Source organism: Pezoporus flaviventris, unplaced genomic scaffold (genome assembly GCF_033815535.1).
Source record: "Pezoporus flaviventris isolate CSIRO_AGI_PZ_B2104156 unplaced genomic scaffold, CSIRO_AGI_Pfla_v1 ptg000035l, whole genome shotgun sequence".
Lineage (NCBI taxonomy): Eukaryota > Metazoa > Chordata > Aves > Psittaciformes > Psittacidae > Pezoporus > Pezoporus flaviventris.
In genome coordinates, this window is record NW_026892583.1 from 6,477,852 (window position 1) to 6,498,564 (window position 20,713).

At 39.1% G+C, this 20,713-nt stretch overlaps 1 protein-coding gene across 4 annotated transcripts in view; it reads right to left on the bottom strand.

Moving 5' to 3' along the window:
* Nucleotides 1-2,613: 2,613 nt before the first annotated feature.
* The window catches only part of TTBK2 (tau tubulin kinase 2), a 100,480-nt gene continuing 82,380 nt past the window's right edge, over nt 2,614-20,713 (bottom strand). For all 4 annotated transcript variants that reach the window (XM_061462412.1, XM_061462413.1, XM_061462410.1 and 1 more), the window contains 2 exons: nt 9,575-10,848; nt 2,614-8,578 (listed from right to left, as the gene is read on the bottom strand). In XM_061462412.1, the coding sequence (XP_061318396.1) occupies nt 8,110-8,578; nt 9,575-10,848 (1,743 nt within the window). In that variant the 3' untranslated portion in view covers nt 2,614-8,109. The remainder of the gene's footprint in view (nt 8,579-9,574; nt 10,849-20,713) is intronic.

The following is a 20,713-nucleotide window of genomic DNA, read 5'->3' on the forward strand; positions in this document are numbered from 1 at the left end:
AGTAAATTAATTCCCAATTTGTTTCCTGTCATGTAAAGCAGTTGGAGCTATTTATACAATGACAAGAGCTAATGACGTGGTCATGAAGCTTACTGAAAATACTGCCAATGATTTGAACAGGGGCAGAGCTGGCTTTCAATTTGCCTTACATAAAGGTGTCATGGTGATAATGCTGAGCAAGGGATCCAGGGAATTTTCTCCAAATCTTCTGGACTTCCCTAAAAGCCTCGTTCTGCTGCACAAAGAGCAGGCAGTATTTTCCACAGCATTTAAGGACTAAAACATGCAGGCACATAAGCCACAAATACAAATTCATATGGTATATTATACGCTATTTTTACTAGAAAGAAATATCTTGGAGGGAACGAGAGCAACTGGTAGGTTAACTCTGCATTTCCACATAGCACATACTGCTCAGATTCAGTAACTTCTGTTTGTTAATTTCTCTGCTATCTCCCACTTCAGCATATTGCACAGGGGACAACAGGTCTCCTCGAGGCTCTAAAAGCTCAGTGACTACATCCAGACATCTGATCGTCTCCAGAAAAATAAATTCTGGTGGCCTCTGACTAAACAAGGAATTTCAACTCGGGAGGGATTAAAAAGTAGCAGGAGCCAGCTTTTCAGAATAACAAGGCTAGAATCCATTATATTGTTACTAAAATTGATCTGATCTGGCTGTGATGATCATTTATTGTTTGGCTGAATACAGCCAGTATGGATAACAGAAGGAGCAAATAGGGAGGTTTACAAGGACACCAGTTGAGTTTCTCTATTCTTATTAATACACAAAACATGAACATATTAAATCAGTAAAACTTCCATCGATCCAATCAGTCTGACTTGCAATATCAGCATCTGACTCATGTTCCTGTAGCACCAAGAGATGCTTGGTTTTTGCTTTTTTATAACAGAAAAAAATCACTATCAAAGCACTTTCTCCATTTAAAGTACAGGGTTACAATACTAAAAAAATACTGGGAAAAAAATCAAGTGAAGCTTTTATAAATAAATCAATTATACAAACACCACCAGAATTGAAGTTTTGCATGCTGAATGAGTATTTTATTTAGAACCAGTTTATAAAAATAAAATACAAAATAATTTGAAAACAAAACTTAAAACATTGTACAAAGCCTTGATATGGTACAAATGAGAAAATAAATAATTACAACTTTATGTACAAATGACCATTACAAGGGCATTAACTCTTTATGTTCTTAAGCGCCTGAGCAAAATTAAAAGGAAATGAATGGCTTAGAAGATTTCCAAGGAGGGGAAGAGAACTGCGATTACTGAGCAAGAGAATTTGAAGGACTCAACATTCATGTTTCTCAATGGTAATAAACAATCTTGGAACTACTTTCCACTTAATTTAATCATGTTGCAGATTTTACTACTGAGTAATTAATTTCTGTGGGGGTGACAACATCGTATTTTTAATTACTATACAGACTTCATTCTTTGTGGTATTGCCCAGAGATTTTAGTTAGCAGCCATTGTTTGGCAGCTTCAAAAAGTCAGTACTTGTCTGAAGGCATTGCTGGTGATATCCTTAATTTACTGGTTTGGGTAATCACAGGTGAGCATTTGAAATTTGACATCAGTTAGCACAAGCACTGCAGCTCATCTCCAGGCTGCCTCTATAGAAATAAAAGTTGGGGAAGAATTTCATATCTTGCTTTCTAGCCACAGAAAGAAAAGAGGATGCAGAGGAAGCTGCTAAGGCAGGCAACCCAGATTTCTAGTCATAGGAAAAAGATGTGAAATAGCCATAAAAATCCCACTACCTCACCTTATGTCAAACCTTTAAGATCTTGCCTTCCACGCAGCAGATACAGATTTAAAAGGATTTGAAGCCAGGGAGACCAAACTAATTACACTCTATCATTTGAAGCATGCTGGTCTGCTGTCATTATACGTCCCTTATATAAAAGTTAGGTCAAAGATCAAATGATCTCAAAAGGAAACAAATATCTGTAACTCAAATTAATTCCAGTTGAATTCCCACAGACAGCTGCGGATGATCAGGACCTCATGAGTATTGTTTTAAAAGAAACCACTTTGTACTCTTGGCCAAAGCCAGCTCTCAGCAGTAATTCTTACAGAAAAGAGATCAAAAGGCATGTCATGTCATAATACTAATAAAAAAAATAAGCATTTCCCAATTTAAAATACAGCAATTTCATATATGCTATTTGTAGAGTGAGTTTATTCCTTCAGTCCCTAAACAAGGGAAAAAAACCTTAAGAAAATAAGATCCTGCACTGATTTTAATGAAAGTTTCACCTGCACAAGAGCAGCAAGAATTCCCAAGGATCCAACCTCTTCATGTTGAGGAGAAACAGAAGCAAAATATATCAATGACATATACTAACATTTGGTTTTGTCACTACTACTGTTAAGAAAGAATGTGTTATTCACAATGGAGAGTAAAATCAACCTGCATGTTCAAACCTGGATGGCTACAGTGATTGCCAAGTTACATGAGACTTCAAAACAGCATTCCTGTGCATTTTTCCTTTAAAACAAAACAAAACCCTGAAAGGTTGGTATTTAAAAGCCTGACTATTTAAACCATAGGAAAATGAGTAATTTTTTTTTGGGGGGGGGGGCATTTGACAGTATCTTAAGGTAATCTCAGACCATCATTACGTACAATCCAGGCTGCCTTTTAACATCATTTCTCTTTTACACGTGTTCTATGTAGGGAAAGAAAAGACTGGCATCAAGCAGCCAGCTGAGGTATTCCTGTGTGAAATGTGTGTTTATGCGATTTGCATGTATTAGCTAAGAAATGCATGACTTGTGCTTATGTATTGCATGTAGTCGAAACACCGAACCTCGCTTCCTTTTACCAGCGTTACTGGTTATTGAAAATTGCAGTCATTGCAACCAATTACATGAGCCAAAAGCAAAACAGCAAACAAAATCCTTTAGTTCACTGCCTACTTGATTAGCTAAACAAAGTAAAATAAAAATGTTCTAAAAAGGCTGTTCCACAAGTTTAAGAAACAGGAATGAGCATCCAAAGCTTTTATTGACTGAAGAAAGGAGTCATAGATAATCATCGTTATACAGCTGACAGTTCTACTCCTTAGAGTGGAAAAGCATACAGAGACTACAACAGGGAATTGTGGTGTTAACCTAAGACACCTAAGTAGCCCCTTGCTCATGGAATTGACAAGATGGGCACAGCTCTCATCACCTCACAGGATCAGTCCTGCATGAAAAAACTAAGATCAATATATTACAGGCCTATAATGAGAAAGCAGTTTGACTTTGAGCTCTCTGTTATTCTCCCATTCCTTTTCAGAGGACTCCTCTCGTTTAACTTCTATATAAAAATTGGAGGCACATATCCCTAAATTGTCATTAGACCCTTATAAGAAATTGCAATAATCACTTTCTTCTTACCAGAATTGTTGCCGTTTATTGTTCTGCAAAATAATCTGATTCATTATGGAAAAATTCTTTCTATAGGAAAGAGTCTGTACTGTACGTGGCTTTGTCTACATTCTCATGGAAGAGAAAAAAGAAAGTATTTAGAAGCATTATAGTCAACTATTGCATAAATGTTACTGCAGTAAGAAGGACTTACAGGAGTTTTGCCCAGGTAGGACTATAGGACCAGGACTTGTAATATGGAAAAGATACAGGATCAGAATTAGTTCGTAGCAAATTATGCCAGATTAAGAGGAGATCAGAGCAAATCAAGACAGAACAAGCCTCATCTCACTCTGGCAAATGAATTCCAGTAAACAGGACACAATAGCTGAGACTGTTCCTATCTATATGTATATACACACATATGTATGTATGTATATATGTTTCTATATAATATACAGTATCTATATAAGTGTATATATAGATACACTTACGTACAAATGTGTATTTATATATATAAAATCAAAATTGTGTGTTTTCCCAGCTATAGTTAATACCCTTATACTACAAATTGTAAATGATAGAGCTCTTGCAAATCTTTTCCACATGAAAAATAAATATTTCAAGCTACTTTTAAATATAAGGACCAGATCCTCCCCCTTTACATCAAGACTGTTTAGTGAGGTATGCAAGAAAGCTTGATCTCAAACATGCAGACTTTCAAGGCTAGAATATGTCCAATTTCCCAAGACAGGATGTGGCTGGTGGCTGTAATGACTGCCCCGTGTCACTCTGCAGGAGTTTGTATCCTGAATAATTGTATAGAACTAGCAGTTGAGAGCTCATATTGCTCCTGCCTTTCATCAATGAAATTTTCTATGCTTAGCAACCCTGCTCAAGTAGTAGATAGGTGCCTAGCATCATACAACTTGATGGTGTCGCTCTACTGTATCCCATCTATTACTTTTAACAGGCTTTTACTTAACATTTGTAATTAATAATGAGGTTTATTAACATAGATTTTTTGAGGCTGCAACTTTGATTGTACCATGCAATACTGCAGCGCAAAAGTCTGTGTGAAATGTCAGTTCTATTTTAGTTTAAAGGCTTCATGCCTCAATTTCTCTAAAAGAAACCCCAAAATGCTCCAAAGTGCTGGCCACAACACAGGAAACACCATAAAGAGAAATGAGTGTGCAGCATCTGCATCTGCTACATGTCATGGCTCCACTGCACTGTCCTCCAAAGAAACGGAGGCTTGAAGAAGACAAAGCAACAGCTCCTTGAATTATGTTGTTTCCCAGCTAAAATCCCTGTGTAAGCTGCTGCGTGCTATGCAGAATAACTGTAACTGTTGTGTACAGTGGAGAAAAATCTTCCCCATCCCTGAAAATTTGTTGCAGTTAATCCTCTGTAAACCATTCATTCACACTCTGCACAAGGGCCACACACATGTACACTGGTGTTTTTACAGTCAGTTGCATATTTAAATATTGAAGCTTACAGAGTTCTTGATGATTACACAGGCCCTCTAGAAATATTAAGCTAATATTTATGTATGAGTTGATCAGCTGACTATTACCTAACTACATTAACTGATTGCTACATTAGACTACAGTAAGCAGTTCTGTAAACTTTTGGGGGGGAGGATATCAAGCAATAAAAAACTGCAGAAGAGCAGGTAGTTCAAGGTAAGTTATTCACAATCAATTCTCCATTCATAGCTTCATTATTTTCTCACTAGATCCTGTTGGATCCACAGAAAAAAACAACTGGGGATGTACAGTCCTTTTACCCTTTTATGCACTGAAAGAAGCCTGGGTCATCAATCAATCTCTCTGGTTTGGCATAGTTTACTGTTTTTACATTGGCAAGTAGTTCAAGTACAAGTGAATTTCTACAGCATTGATTTACTTTACATAGCAATGTATAATAATGGACACATCTGTACTTTGAAGACAACATTAAAAAAAAAGCCTTAGGTGTTATATTCTTTCTCACCTGTAAAGCAATTACCTGTTTCTGTATCCTGCCACACTGGAGAGAAAAATATAAACACCTTAACTTCAGCATTTCAGGCAAGGATACATAAAGCTGGTACCTATTAAAATGACCATGTTAACATAGGAATAAGTTTATGAGACCATAATAAATGCTTTTCAGAAATAAGCAAGAGGAAAAACGATCATATGCTGCCACACCACTTTAACAAATAATTCCAGCAGTGCCCAGGGCAAAAAAATCACAATGGCATCAAATTCTTTTTATGGTATACTGTAAAGAAACATGAGGAATACAGGAAGAGAACTATGGAATTTTTTGTTGTCACATTCATCTCATAGGTATTCATTAACTGCCACTGCTCCTATATGATGAGTATTCAGAACAACCAAGAACTCACATTATGAAATAAAAATCAGTAACCACAAGCCCTATTTGTAACCAAAAATAAAATACCTTTGAGTCTTTGTTATTTTTCCATATGCAAATGCACACACAAAATTATAAAGGAAAAAAGCAAGCTGCAAGACAAAACATTGGCTGGTTGAGAAGTCAGCAGTCCTTCAATCTTGTACCAATGTATAAAGGCTATTAGAATTTTTGCATTCCAGAAATTTTAGGGGGGAAATACAGAATATGTAATGCCAAAAGTACTCAGGAACTAACGGAAAGGGAACTGCATTATTTGTGGTCCATAAATTACAAATGAAAAATGAAAAAGAATGAGTTTATATAAGCATATACATATATGTATATATATAAATATTTATATTATATAATTTACTGTGAGGACATGCAATTATTGGAATAGCACCTATTATACAATATAATACAAAGGAATAGACTTTCCAATGGTACAGTTTCTTCAGAAAAAAGCAGGTATATCCTACCTATTGCATTCATCTGTAGTGCTTGAAACCTGAATGAAATTAAGGTTCCACACTGTGCTACATTACATATGGGAAACAATACACACATTCATAGTAAGAAAAGGAAAAAAACCAAAATCAACATAATCTGACAATGCACGTGAAATTCAGTGCAGCTCCAGGGCAGCTTTAATGCAGCATTAGAATGTGTTAGCTCAGAGACAAAAATATTCCCTTTATAATCCAAAGGTATTCATTTGGCAGAAGTTAAACAAAAAAGCACAGATACTGGCTGGAGAGGCAGATGACTACAGCAAGCAGATCAGTAATTGACAAGTACCCTATGCATCCAGCATCCCTTCACTAGGGATAATCACAGAGAGCTGGCTGCACTCTTCTCAGGCTTGCATTCTTTAACTATTCGAGCCTGCTATTCTCTTCTGAGTATAGCAAAAGGTGCTGTACCATTATGTTCCCTACAGAGATCCTGTAGAGCACGAGGGATTATTAAGTACCTATGAAACAAAGTTGGAGGAATTAAGACACCATGGACTTTAGTGACAGACACTAACGTTTGGCTATCAAGGAACCATTTGGGCAAAAGAATGACAAGAATCCAACGTAAAAGATACCTCAGATTGTTTTCTGTGTATTATGACTAATATTTTTACCCGGATTTTGTAAGGGTGTTAAGTATATTTCTGTCATCTAAAGCTTACAAAGTTCACAAATCAGACAATCTCCCCATCTCTGTTTCATCCTTCAAGTTTTTATAAAACAAATAATCAAAAAAGCAAATCTTGGTTGGTAATCAACTCTGTCCGGTAAGATCAGTGGTTTCAGTGATCCGTAACTACTGGAAAAACAAAAGCCAGCATTGACAAGGGTTCTTTTTGCAGCTAAGGGGAAAAAACTACTTTAGTTTTCTAATTTATTTTCTAACTTGCATTGCAATTTATTGTAAATTTGCAACATTCAATGAAGTGCAGACATCTCCTCCTTCATCTCATTTTCTAGACAGGAATGCTCTTCCAGATTCTACTGAACATCGGCTGAAGAACCACACTGTGACTCCCAAAGAAGTGTATGATAAGTAACTGAGAATCAGCTTCTCCAGTCTTAATTAGTACTAACCGCATCTCTAAAGAACACAGCTACAAAACCATCTTGGGAAATGTTAATATTAAATTTTTAATGTTATCAGTGTCAAGAAGGGGCAAGGTATATGATACTTCCCTAGGTAAAAAAATCCGTGCCACCGTAGACGGGGACAAGATAAGCACTGAGTGACTCAGAGATGTGTGCAGCTCAAAATGGAAAAGACTTAAAAGGTAGAAATACCATCATCTTCAAAACTGTGTGCTTTTTTTAAACTGCAAAGACATGCTTGAGCAGCACTTATCTCCCAGCGTGATGATGTCATTTTAGGAATAACCATTTCAGGTTTTTCTTACGTACTCCTTGATTACATAAGGCCTTAAATAATTAGGCCAAATCCTCTAGCTAGGTAAACTAAAACCATGGAAATAAATATCCTTTCAAAACACCCACCTTAGAGATATTTTTTATTCTAAATACATTGCACCTCTTTGACTACCTAGTCATTCTTATCCTGGCCTCTACTTCCCCTCTTGTGGATCTGCTTGCTGCCTGCTCTTAGGCAATGCCTGGCCACTTATTTACACAGAATGCTTTTATGAACAGTTAATGATGCTTACTGTCTTTTAAAAGCGCAGAGTCAACACTTTCTTTTTTTTAATATATTTTTTGATTATTTTTTTAAATACACAGTACACAGACAAAACATGCATCAGATTCAGGAGGAGGTTCTATACCTGTCAAGGCCCAGTTCCTATCTGCTAAGCTTAGTGGTTGATTTGCTCCTTCCTATGGGAGTCTTAGTGTTTGGGGAATGGTGGAAGGAACTGCCAGATCCTTTCAGACCATTCTTGCTTGGTTTGTTGCAATAGTGCTCTTGTTGGCAGGATCTCCTAGAAGATGAGGAGCCTGAATGGCTAGGAGGTGATTTACTCCTCCCAAGATGTGGGGATGAACTCCTCTGATCATGATGGGGTCTCCCAGCCCGGGACGGAGAAGAACTGGCAGTACGGGGTAAGGAAGAGCTCCTAGGGGAGGCACTGGGACTGCGTCGGGGGATGACAGGGCTTTTGGGTGGTGTTTTTGGACTATGTGGAGATCCTGGACTCTTACACTGGGTAGAACTCCTTGGTCTCTGAGATCCATTCTGTAGGATTTGAGCCAGACGTGAGATAAGATCTGAGTCCGAGCTGCTACTCCCTAGGACTCTGTATCTGCGCAACCTTAAGAAGAAATGAAGAAAGATTATTTCTGTTCCCATCTATTCACTGAAGTTCATATAGAAACACAGTATCACTAGAAAGTAGAGATGATCTTTCATTGCAGAACAGACATCTGGAGCTGAACTCTCCTACAAGATGGAGGTGTTTGGATCTAGGCTTTGGATTCTCTGTTGTTCAAATCAACACAATATTTATATTCGCATAAACTCACTCACATAAACAGCCTAAATGTTTACAGGATAACTGAAATTTTCTGGTGGTGCTGAAGTACACTAAAATGCAGTGCCTACTGCCTCTGTTTTGGAGGGGTACATCCATTCCTGCACATCAGTACTCTCCTATACACAATTTTAAGGGATGACAAGGCACACCACAACTCCCTTCAGAGGACTTCACACTACTGTATCAAAATTATCCTTATCCTGGTAATGTAGGCACTGAAGAAACTAGATCATGGTTGTCTGTACATAGAACTGGCAAAGGGAGGCTTCTAGAATTCACTCTGCCCTCCTATAATTAGCGTTTTTACTTAGCCATGATCTGAGCATAGCTAGTTAATTCAAGATGGCTAGAAACTCCAAACCTGAACACTTAAAATGTATACAATAAGAACAGTTGAATATTCAAAGGGGCTGGACAAGACAGATCACACAGATTTCTCTGAATTTGTGAATAATCAACAGTTCTGGAAAAGTGACCCCACTTTAAAATACCCAGAACTGTAAAGATTTAGTTATAGATTGACAGGCTTCAAAATACTGAATATACATCTATCGATGTGTAAGGTTTAACCGTGAAGCGGGCTCCTTCTTGTGTATCAGCCTTTCCTCATTTGTTCTCCAACAACATAAGCTTTCTCAGAGGACTGAAGCCCAGCATTTTTTTATCAATAGTTAGAGGTTGTAACTTCTACAGGATTACACACTGCACAGTGACTGAGGCCTAGCTCAAATCCATTTTCAGCCTGGAAATGTATCTCTGTTTTCTCTGCATTACCTAGCTTCTACCCCAGGTCTAGCAGGTGGTTTTCCTGGTGGTGGCCGAGGAAAGAACTGAGCTGAATTTGAACTGGCGACTTGATCAGTGGTTGCCCAGGACACTGGCCTTGGAATCTTGCTTTTTCTGGACTGAGGGCTGCTTGGAGATAAAGAGCTATCTTCTGTCTGCTTGCTGAAATGAGAGTCCAGTGTCAATCTAGAAAATGAGGATAAGACATCATCCTCAGAAAAAGGTACTGGAGCAGCAGCCTTTTTTTCCTCCAGTGACTTATCAGAGGCACTTGAAAGGTCACCAAGGAAAGATTTAAGTTGTCTCTTTTCCATAAGTAGTCTGACCAAGTCTGTCTGATGGGCCTTTTTTAGAAGCAGCTTTTCCTTTGCTGAAACAGAAGAGGACTCTGAAGTTGAGTCTATCTCTTGTGCTAAAACTGGGATTCGGCTCTGCCTGAATACAAAAGGAGATTTAACCATGTCCTTCTTAGATCGATGAGAATTCTCATTTTCTGAAATGCAGTGGAACAGTTCTCCATTTCTGGGAGCATTTTTCTCTTTTTGGTCCTCCTGATGCAAAAAAGTACTAAGGGCCACTTGGTGGCATTTCAAGTCTTGGATATGGACTTCTTCCGTATCAGAATGAAAACCGTTTTCCTGAACTGGTGCTGTCTTGCTTGTCTGTCTATTAACATGTGAGTTGGTAAGTCTTGAGGGAGAAATTTCTGATGTTTTAGGTGCTATTGATTTCAGAACCTCATCTTGATTTGGCATCAAACTGACGGGCCCTGGCTTTGATTCTTCAGCAGCTTCAGTGCTCGTTAGAGGTTCTTCCTCTGCAGATTTTGAGTTTCCTGGCAAAGAATTCTGTTCTTTGCTTTGCATTGCAACGGCATCCTCAGAAACCACCGGAAGCTTTTCTTCCTCAACCTCCTCTGCAGGAATATTTTCAAGTTCTTTCTCTTCCTCTTCTTGTATCCCACCATGTTGTTCAGGTAGGTCCTGTTGGCCACAGTCCAGGACATTGATGCTTTCTTTGACAAGTCCTTCTGTGTCAAGCACCTCTTGGCTCATATTAAGTACCAAATCTGGTCTGCTGGCACTATCTGGAAGTGCATCTTCTGTCACAACCACACCTGGCAAACTTTCCTTTGGAGACGAAATTTCCACGGTGTGTTCCACAGACGGAGCATCCTGCTCTCTTTTCTCCAGTTGGTGGCCATAATGAAAGCTCTCAGAAGCAGACTGTGTGGATGCCACTGAAGGTCTGGGTATTGTTATCTGCAGTGGAAAAACAGAGAAGGAAAAGATGAGAAACTCAGGAACGTTATACAGATAAGATTCTTTAAATATAATTTTTGATTCCACGTCTTCATGATACATTACATAATGAATCCTATGACTCAGAATGTTCAAGTAATACTTACCTTCACAATTTACATTTAGATAATTAGGAAAAAAAAAACCTCACCTCTATCATCCCAGGACAGAAATGCCTAACAGGTAAAAACAAGCATAAATCTCAGTGGAAAATGTTGCGGTAACCAAGTAACCATCCTGGAAATGAGATCCAGCCTAAAAGGTAGGCTTGTTATTTATTTTACATTAGTTTGTATACTCTTAGAATAAGTTGTATATACATACAAAATGCTTAACAAGTAGACAACAGTATTTTTAGACAAGTATAGTAGATGAAGAACAGTGAGGTCCAGATTCAGGAATGGACTTAAACTTCAACATACGCAGAATTTAGATAAAGACTTTATTTGCCTGATTAAATACACCCATATCACCTACATTTACATCCAGATAAACATTCCTGAGTACCCAAATTTTAGCTATTACCTTCCCTATAGAAGCTTAGGTATTGTTTTAACTCAGCTATCTGGTTAGGGTATCTCCTTACCTAAGGTCATTAAGAGATTCACAAACTAAATATTCACACATTTAAATCCCCTAACACATCTAATCCAACAGATAAGCATAAAGCACTCCTAAAACCTATATACCATATTGAATTCGAGTGCCTTTGTAAAACAGTTGGTTACGATGAGTACTGCTTCTAGTACACAGTTAATTGCTAGAGCACATGTCCAGGAAATGGCAACCTGCAGTCATGTCTCTCCCCCACTGAAGAACACAAGCCCACTTCCCCCAGTTCCCATTAAGTACAGACAAAACCAGAATGGAGCAGAATGGAGTTGTTTCTCACCTTCCCCACTGAAGTCAGGCCACTGCAGACAGAAATGAAATTCATGAGGGTCCCAAGTGTAAGAGAGCACTCAAAAAAGTGAGAGGAGTTTTATCTCTATTGCCAAGGGAGGAGCACACTCTCACGTGGAGTCCTAGATTCAGGTTTATAGAAATTGGATAGACTCATTTGGTATAAACAATAAAACAATCAAGGATCTTTCTCTGTATGGACAGCGTCCAGCTCCTTTTTCCCTTGCATTCTTTAGCCTCATGAATCTGACACAGTTTGAGCCTGTAATATTCAAAAGAAAGTGGAAGACTGAAGCCTGGGTTTAGACAAAAAGGACTTCCTTGATACATTGATGGTAGAAGAGACAGTTAATGGCAGCCCATTTCCAGTGTTGCCATGATTCTGGTATGTTACAAGACAGATTTCACTTGGCCTTGCTGCAGAAATTATACATGCTGCTTAGTGGGCTTTTGAACGAGCTAGTACATTGGTACTACTGGGTGGTAGAAACCAAGCTCATCTGTCAGGACCCATAATAATTTATGCTGTGTACTCAAACTTTACAAATACAGAACGACTCTCCAAAATAATTGACAGTGAAGGAGTCATACTTGGATATCCCATGAGAATATAACAGTTTCATTGAAATTCTTGATTATTTTTTGCATTTTCTCATAGTTCTGTATAACAATTTCTGTCATTATTGGTGCACGTTTACCTCCATGAAACACAAATATCCAACTGATATTATAAATATTTCACTGGAACAAAACATGCAACAAATCACAGGCATAAAGCTGAACTAAAGAGAGGACAATTATGTTGAATAAATTATTTGCCTTTTCGAAACTTCTCACTTGATGAGATAGGCTGGTTGCCAATTCAAACAACCAGGGAATCAAAAAACAGCTGTTTTCCATGTATCTGAAGGAGGATGGCTTCCTTTAGAATAAAATGGTCTGGTGCCCTCTCAGATTTCAGAGGTAGGACAACCTTAGTTATTTGCTTTTAGAAGGATATTTATCTCCTTGGCGTACTTCCAGAAGGGCTGCATTTGCATTTAAATCCTCCTTTGTTCAAATATATTTTCATGGAAACTCTCTTTTCCTTGTGACCTCTCTCATATGGCAATTCCTGGTTAGGTGAACCCAGTTCTTATCTGAACTTTATTTACATTCTTCAACAGACTTCATATCCTTTTGCCACATCTAGAGAGAGAACTTCCTAGTCTTTCAGGTCTACCTTGGCCAACCCAGATTAAAATAATAGAAGACTAAGCTTGCTGAACAACCCACAAGAGAACAGGAAGGACCTATTTGCGAAAGAAAAACACTGAACAAGTGAAGGATAGAGAAAGATACTCTATGACTTGGCAACATCAATGACAGTACTACTGACTTGTTCACAGTTTCAGAAATGGCTTTTTGAACACATATATCACTTACTTGATTTGTGTTCACTAACAAACAGAAGTTTTTTTTCTTGGATGGTCAATAAACCTCCTAGTAGTCTTCTCAAAGGACAAGAATTAAGTTATATCCTCACTGAACTGGATATTTCACCTATTTGTGAAAGATATTTAAATGGATAACATACAGGAAATGCCCTTCACACAAGGGTTGCTGCAACTTCAGGTGCAGCTTTAAGAAAGAAACAAAAGAAAAAGGCCAATTGAAAAAAATCTGGGATCATATATGAAAAAGAACAGAACTGAACCCTGTTAAATCACAGGATTGTTTGGGTTGGAAGGGAACCTTAAAGAGCAACTAGTTCCAACCCCCCTTGCCACAGGCAGGAGTACAAATGTTTTCCTTTGGAAAAACTTGGATATAATAGTTATTGATGAAATGGAAGAAGACTGTAGACAATCCTCCTAAAGGCTCCTTATAAGATTTCTTTGGCTAAACCATCAGTTTCTTTCTAAGGCTGTCCAATGCAGAAAAATTCATGATTCACGCTATGCAGGACTTTAAGTAAAAAGACTGAAGGAAGATTTAAATCCCATAAAGCAATTAAAAAAAAAAACAAACCAACAAAAAACAAACAAGTCCTGTAGCCTTAATTATCTCATAAATAGTCTCCTCATTCTCTTGATTGTGAAATCTTACAAGACAGAGGTCATAATCAAGGAGCCTAAGGAGGGCTGATCCCAAGGCATGCAAAATACACCAACTAAAATTATCATTTAGTCTAATTCAGAGAGACAGATATCTCAAGGTTATTCCATACAAACCTGGTTACAAAACAAATAATACATGGCCTAATACGTAAAATGAAAGAAAACGCACCATAATCATAAATAAAGCTCATATTTTCTTTTCTTTCTAATTAAAATTATATCCTATGAGATTTCTACTGCTAATCATGTCAATTTTGGAAAACACTGAACCTGAAGGACAAAAACTACAATGAACTGCAAGATTACAATTCATCTAAGAATGTGGGAAATAGAATTTAAAATGCTGCCTTTCAGCTCACTATGATAATCAGTTTATAGCACCATCCACCCAATTACTGCAATTCCCATACTTCAACAGAAGTTATGTGAGAAAACAGGTTACTGAAAATGGCTGAGACAATAAATGGAATAATGAATTTGAGGTTCTCCTTTTACTCTGAAATATTTAAGTGAAATTATTACCATCATGATCTTGAATTCTTTCTTCCCTAAACAATTTAATTCCTTTCTGATTTCTCAAATTAGCATTTGACTGAGACAAGAAATAAGACATCATTTTCTTCAAGAAACTTCATGAGATGGTGAGTAGGACGTTAGGAAGAAAAAAGAACAAAAGAACAACAACAACGTAAATATCTCCTGGACATCCTTTATGACATCTGACAAATTTTCCTTCATTTAAACCTTTGACAGGCGGCAACAGCAAGTGATATGCTTGGATGAAATCCTCTGTGAACGTATACAAAAAATTGCAGGAGAGAAATACTGAGGTTTGCTCTGCAAAGTTGCTAAGTCTGAAAGATCTAAAGGTGTGAATATAGATTATTGTACAATACAATACCAGCAGGTAAACATCTGAACTCTCAGCAATAGCTTCTTCCCTCCACTCATGCTGTCTGCTACCTCATGACATGCAAGCATGTCAACTACTGTTAGGACTTCAGGCCTCTTAGAAACCGATCTGTTGTTCAGCTAATCCTGTCATTACTTGTAACTTCTCACATTAATAAGCCATTGTCATATTACCTGGCATTCTGAAGACACTTTACCTCATCAGTTTACTCTTCAGGACTTCCTTCTTACCTTAGTAAAGCTTTTGTATGTGTGAGAACAAACCTCATGTATCCTTTTTCCTTGCTTCTCTTTTCCATCTATCATTAGCTCTATTATCTACTAGGAACATGACCAATGCTAGTATGAGTCTGCGGCTTCTGCAATACCAAACAACCTCCCTAAATCTGTCCAGTTCATCAGCTTCCTCTTACTTCATGAGTTTTTCTCTACTTGTGACACTTAATTTCTATTTCCTTGCACAGCTATATGCAAAGAAACATGAACTGTAGTTTGTATGAAGTGTAGAAAGTATGTTAGTGTTTGTAATTTACTTCTAGTATCATTCTCACATGAATAAACCACTGTTATGCTTACATCTTTGTAGATAACCCACACAGTTTATTGGTCAGAACAGCCCTCCTACTTTCCAAAATCCTCCCTACCTACTGCTATCAATCCTACTGGCTATTTAGAGCCTAATCCTTTGTATCTTTTATATTCCCTTCCCAGGTTAAATTCACAGCAGGGAAAAAATTAAATATAATTATAGATTTACTAAATTACACTGGCTATTTCTACAGGTAAACTAACATGGGGAGAAACAGGAGAAATATATGGCTGTAATTCATGGTGTTAAAGAACATAAGACCAGAAATTGTTAATTTTGATACTCAATCTCTTTCAGCAGTCCCCTATATATGGTACTGCAAGCATTGCAGGCATTTATAGGAACTGGTGGTCCTCAGGGTACTACCACCTTCTGTTGCTAAAAACTCCCACACAACAGGCCCTAATCCTAAATTAAAGGGAAGTAACATATGAAAGCTTACTTATAGCTATCTGAATAGAGGAACATGCTGGCACAGCTCTTCAGATATATTCTTTCTGCTATGTTATGCTGCTAATTTTTCATCAATTTATTTGAAGGTTGCAAGAAATGGGAGGAGGATGGAATACACATTCGGAGTTGAGAATGTACAACTGTGCTTTCATATTCTTCAATGTGATAGGTATCTTTTGATGCTAAAGAACATACAGATCTGTGTATACAGTCTTTTTTAAGGGTTATTAATCATGGCTTAATTTCAGTATTCTTCAAATACCCTCTCCTTTTCAGTTATTCGTATGCCATTTACCAAGTAAAGGAAGATATTTTTTGTTTTAACATAAACCTGTATCCAAACATCCAATACGGCAAATATTGACTGCTCTAAAAGCAGTATTTTTAATTGCTTTTACAGAATGACTGTCATTGTAATAAGTGGCTAATTAGTTTGGTAATGTGACTAAAACAAGCAGTCATTGAATCGGAAACTTCCTTCATATAATGTATAAACCAACTGAAGAATATTCTTGAAATGTACTTGTATTGTTGGAGAACTGGGAGGCAGTGGCACTTACAGATTATTACCACAGAACTCTCACACAATACTCCTATCATAAACTCCTATTATAAATGGGCTGCTATGGTAAGATTTTTCTGGAGTTCCACAGAGACAGTCTTTTTCTAACAAAGAAAGCATGAATTTGCCATAATGAACAGTTCAGGGATCTGAAAAGGTGGCAGCAGAAGCCTATTTCACCCCATCTCATGCTATTATTTCCTTCTTTAAAGAAACTGAATTGCTGCTACCTTACCATGCTTATTTTCTAAAGTCACAAAAGATCTAGAGATTAAGAAATATTTTCAGAAGTTTGGCACTTGGAGACTTCTTCCTCTCCCATGCTGGAAACTACTGATTCACGAGGATTGTGGTTTAGTAACAAAGCCAGTGAGCTGATACCACACTTTGAGTAGCACAATATAGTGAGCATTTTTACATCTAGATTTTATAAAACATCTAGCAATTTTCTGTAGGATGCGAATTAGTTTGCCACAAGAGGTTATGTTCAAATATACTTAGGGAATCTGCTGCAGAAGTATACTTAAGGACTCGGTTAAGCAAAATGTAACAGTACAAATGAGAAGGTTCCTCCTCTAACGGAGGACACACTAAGAACAAAGTGACATTTTTTAATTAATGGTGCAACTACTTTTGGTATAGAAAATGCAGTTCAAATATTTTCACAGCTGTTATTATCACACCTAACAGTCATGTAAGCATCTTTAAGCAAACCTTGTTTTGTTTCAGCAGCTACCTGTGAAAAAATCTTAGTATGTATTTTTCTTACTTTAGAAAAAAAATTTTCTACTTTTGCATGATCTTTTTGAAGTTAAGCTCTATATTCGTATCTGCCCCTACAGAGAGAATACCTGTGATTTTCAGAAACAACAAAAACATAGGCTAATACTTCCTCAGGAAAGCCATTAACTCTCATTTTCAAAGCCACATTATACCTTGTTTTTTTTGAAACACAGTATCTTCATTGAATAATTCATTTGAAATGCTCTATTCTAAACCCAAGTTCAGTCCAAGTAATTAGACTTTCTTTGTTATGGAGAAAAAAAAGCAAGCCATACATAGTGACTCTCAAGACTCTCAATCACATAAGCCTGTTTTTATGTATAATAGCAGTAGGGTCTGGCTATTACTGTTGAGATTAATTTTGAATATTCCTCTCCAACTGTCCTGGGTTCAGCAGTAGCAGTCATGTTTTTTTCCTTTGTGTTAACTGGTGCAGTGCTGTGTTTTGACTTCTAGTTTTGAGAACAGCGTTGGTGAAGCCGATGTTTTCGGTTGTTGCTAAGTGATGTTTACCCTGACCAAGGACTTTGTGAGGCTCATGCTCTGCCAGGGAGGAGGGGAAGCTGTGAGGAAGCAGAGACGGGGCGCCTGACCCGGGCTAGCCGGGGAGGTATTCCATACCACAGCACGTCATGCCCGGGGTGGGGGGTAACTGGGAGTTGCCCGGAAGGACAGGGGCTTCCGGGTGGAACTCGTTTTCTTGGCCGGTGGTATCGTATTCTCTTCCCTTGTTATTTTCCCTTATCATTGTTTTAGCTGATAGTAGCGGTGGTGATTTGTTGCTGGACTGTTCTTGTCTCAACCCGTAGGAGTTGCACTCTCTCGATCCTCCTCCCCGTTCCTCCGGGAGCGGGGAAGGGGAGAGCCCCGGTGCAGGGAGGGGGGGGGGAGACGAACACGGACCTTGATTGTTGTCAACTTGGCACCACTCACTGGGAGTGAGTGAACAAGTTACCTGACTGGGTTTAAACCACGACAGTTCTTTTTGGCGCCCAACGTGGGGCTCGAGGGGTTGAGATAAGAACAGATCTGACTGGATTGATAGTCACTCGTCACAATGCTGATTTATTGGCTCTCAAGGTTTTTCCTCTTGATCTCACAGTTTCAGTATACCATATCTTACGTCCATCCGGTATTGGCTGTATTAGTGTTTTTCAAGTGTGGGGCTTGGGCTAAGGTTTTTATCCCATTGTACTTTATGGTAATGACTTGTAATACAATAGAATCATTGATCATGAAACTGATCTGGTTTATGTTCCCAGTGTGGTCACCACCTTTATACTTTGGGAGGTATATGATGGAGGTGCTTAGCAATTACACATCTTTTTTCTCCTTCTCAGGTGCTCAACCTGTGAAGGAGACATCCTTTTACCCTCCTAGTCGTCCCCCCAGACCATTTACATTTGAGAGTTTTGAATTTTTTAAATGGCCTTTTAATGCTCTTGAGACTTGTTTGCTGATGGTGATGGGAATCACCATGCTAACACGCATACAGAGTGTGTTTTGCCCACTACTGATTTCAAGAGTTAAGCAGATTCAGGTTTGGGTCTTGTCTGGGGTCAAACGACGATGTAGGAGGACCGAGAGATTTTCCCAGAGGCTGGACAGCCATGAGTGGCAGGGTGTGTGGGATAGTATGGGCAAGTATCTAGGTCAGTGGGCCCCTCCAGTATTTTGGAATTTCACTACCGAACAACTGCAAAATCCAGAAGAATTAGTAAAACACTTAAATGAGGTGTGTGGTCATTCTGGCCATACCAGAGATGGACAAATCACGGCAACGTGCTGGGGCTTGGCCTATGCTTACAGGGCCTTGTTCAACACTATTCAGCACCTTCAAAAGGAAAAGAATGTCGGCGGATTTGAGGGCAAAGTGACAGTCGCTACTCAAACTTTGGCTGCAATGAACTGCGCAGCTACCCCAGTGGCAAGTACAGCAGCTGCTCAAACTTCAACTGCAACAGACAGCGCGGTTACCCCAGCTCCAAGCACGGTAGCTACACCACCCCCAGCAACAAGTACAGTCGCTACTCAAACCACAGTGATAATCACTGCAGCCAAACCAGAGGACCAATTCGTACCAATATCAGTTGCCCCTGTACGCAAGAGAACAAGCAAAAAGGAGGCAAAAAGGGTGAAGCGAGATGAAGAACCAATGAATTCACCACCCGGTCCAGAATCTGATCAGGAGTCATCCTCACATGACGAAGAAGAAGAAGAAGAGGTAACTTCTCGACCTCGGACCTCTACCGAGCTGCGGAATATGCGAAAAGATTTTACCCGTCAACCAGGGGAGCACATCATCACCTGGTTACTCCGATGCTGGGACAATGGGGCCGATGGTCACGAACTAGAAGGTACAGAAGCCAAGCAGCTGGGATCACTTGCTAGAGAAGGGGGAATTGACAAAGCAATTGCAAGAGAGAAAAAGTCCCTCAGCCTTTGGAGGAGGCTCTTGGCAGCTGTGAAAGAAAGGTTTCCGTACAAGGACGATGTTACGAGTCGTTCGGCCAAGTGGACTACTATAGACAAAGGCATCCAGTCTCTGAGGGAATCGGCCATCGTAGAGATGATCTATCACATCAAGCCGAATAACGGGGATACACCTATAGATCCAGATGAAGTTGAATGTACACGACCCATGTGGCGAAAACTTACACGGAATGCACCGTCATCATATGCCCATTCATTGGCAACAGTGACCTGGAATGACATAGTACCACTAACAGTGGATGAAATGGTTCATAAACTCCGAGAGTTCGAAGACAATCTCACTCCTTCCATCATCTCAGCTGTGAAAAAACTGTCCCAGGACCTCGACAAATTGAGGGACGATGTATCTGATTTATCCAGCTCCTCACGTGTACCAACACGCGTCTCAGCTATTAACAAAAGACGTCCTATTGTTCAAGAGAGGAGATACAGAAGGTATACGCCACGGGGTACCCTATGGTTTTACCTGCTGGATCACGGAGAAGACATGACAAAGTGGGATGGAAAACCTACTTCAGCTTTGGAGGAACGGGTGAGTGAACTGAAGAGGGGAGCAAGGGCCAAGACTGATCGTCCCATGAGAGCTACGGCTTCAGTCTCTGGTGAGCAGTTTCCCAGATGGAGTGGAAGAGCTGATTTTACTCCAGCTCCTGTGATAACGAAGAATAATCCCTTTCAACACGACTTAAGTGTCCAATGCTGTGACGACCATTAGAGGGGCCCTGCCTCCAGCCAGGTGGAGGTAGGGGACAATCGGATTTACTGGACTGTGTGGATCAGATGGCCTGGCACATCAGTCCCACAGAAGTATAAGGCTCTAGTAGATACCGGTGCACAGTGTACCCTGATGCCATCAAGCTGTCAAGGGGTGGAACCCATCTATATTTCTGGAGTAACAGGAGGATCCCAAGAGTTGACTGTGCTGGAGGCTGAAATCAGCCTGACTGGGAGGGAGTGGCAAAAGCACCCTATTGTGACTGGTCCAGAGGCTCCATGCATCCTCGGCATAGACTACCTCAAGAGAGGGTACTT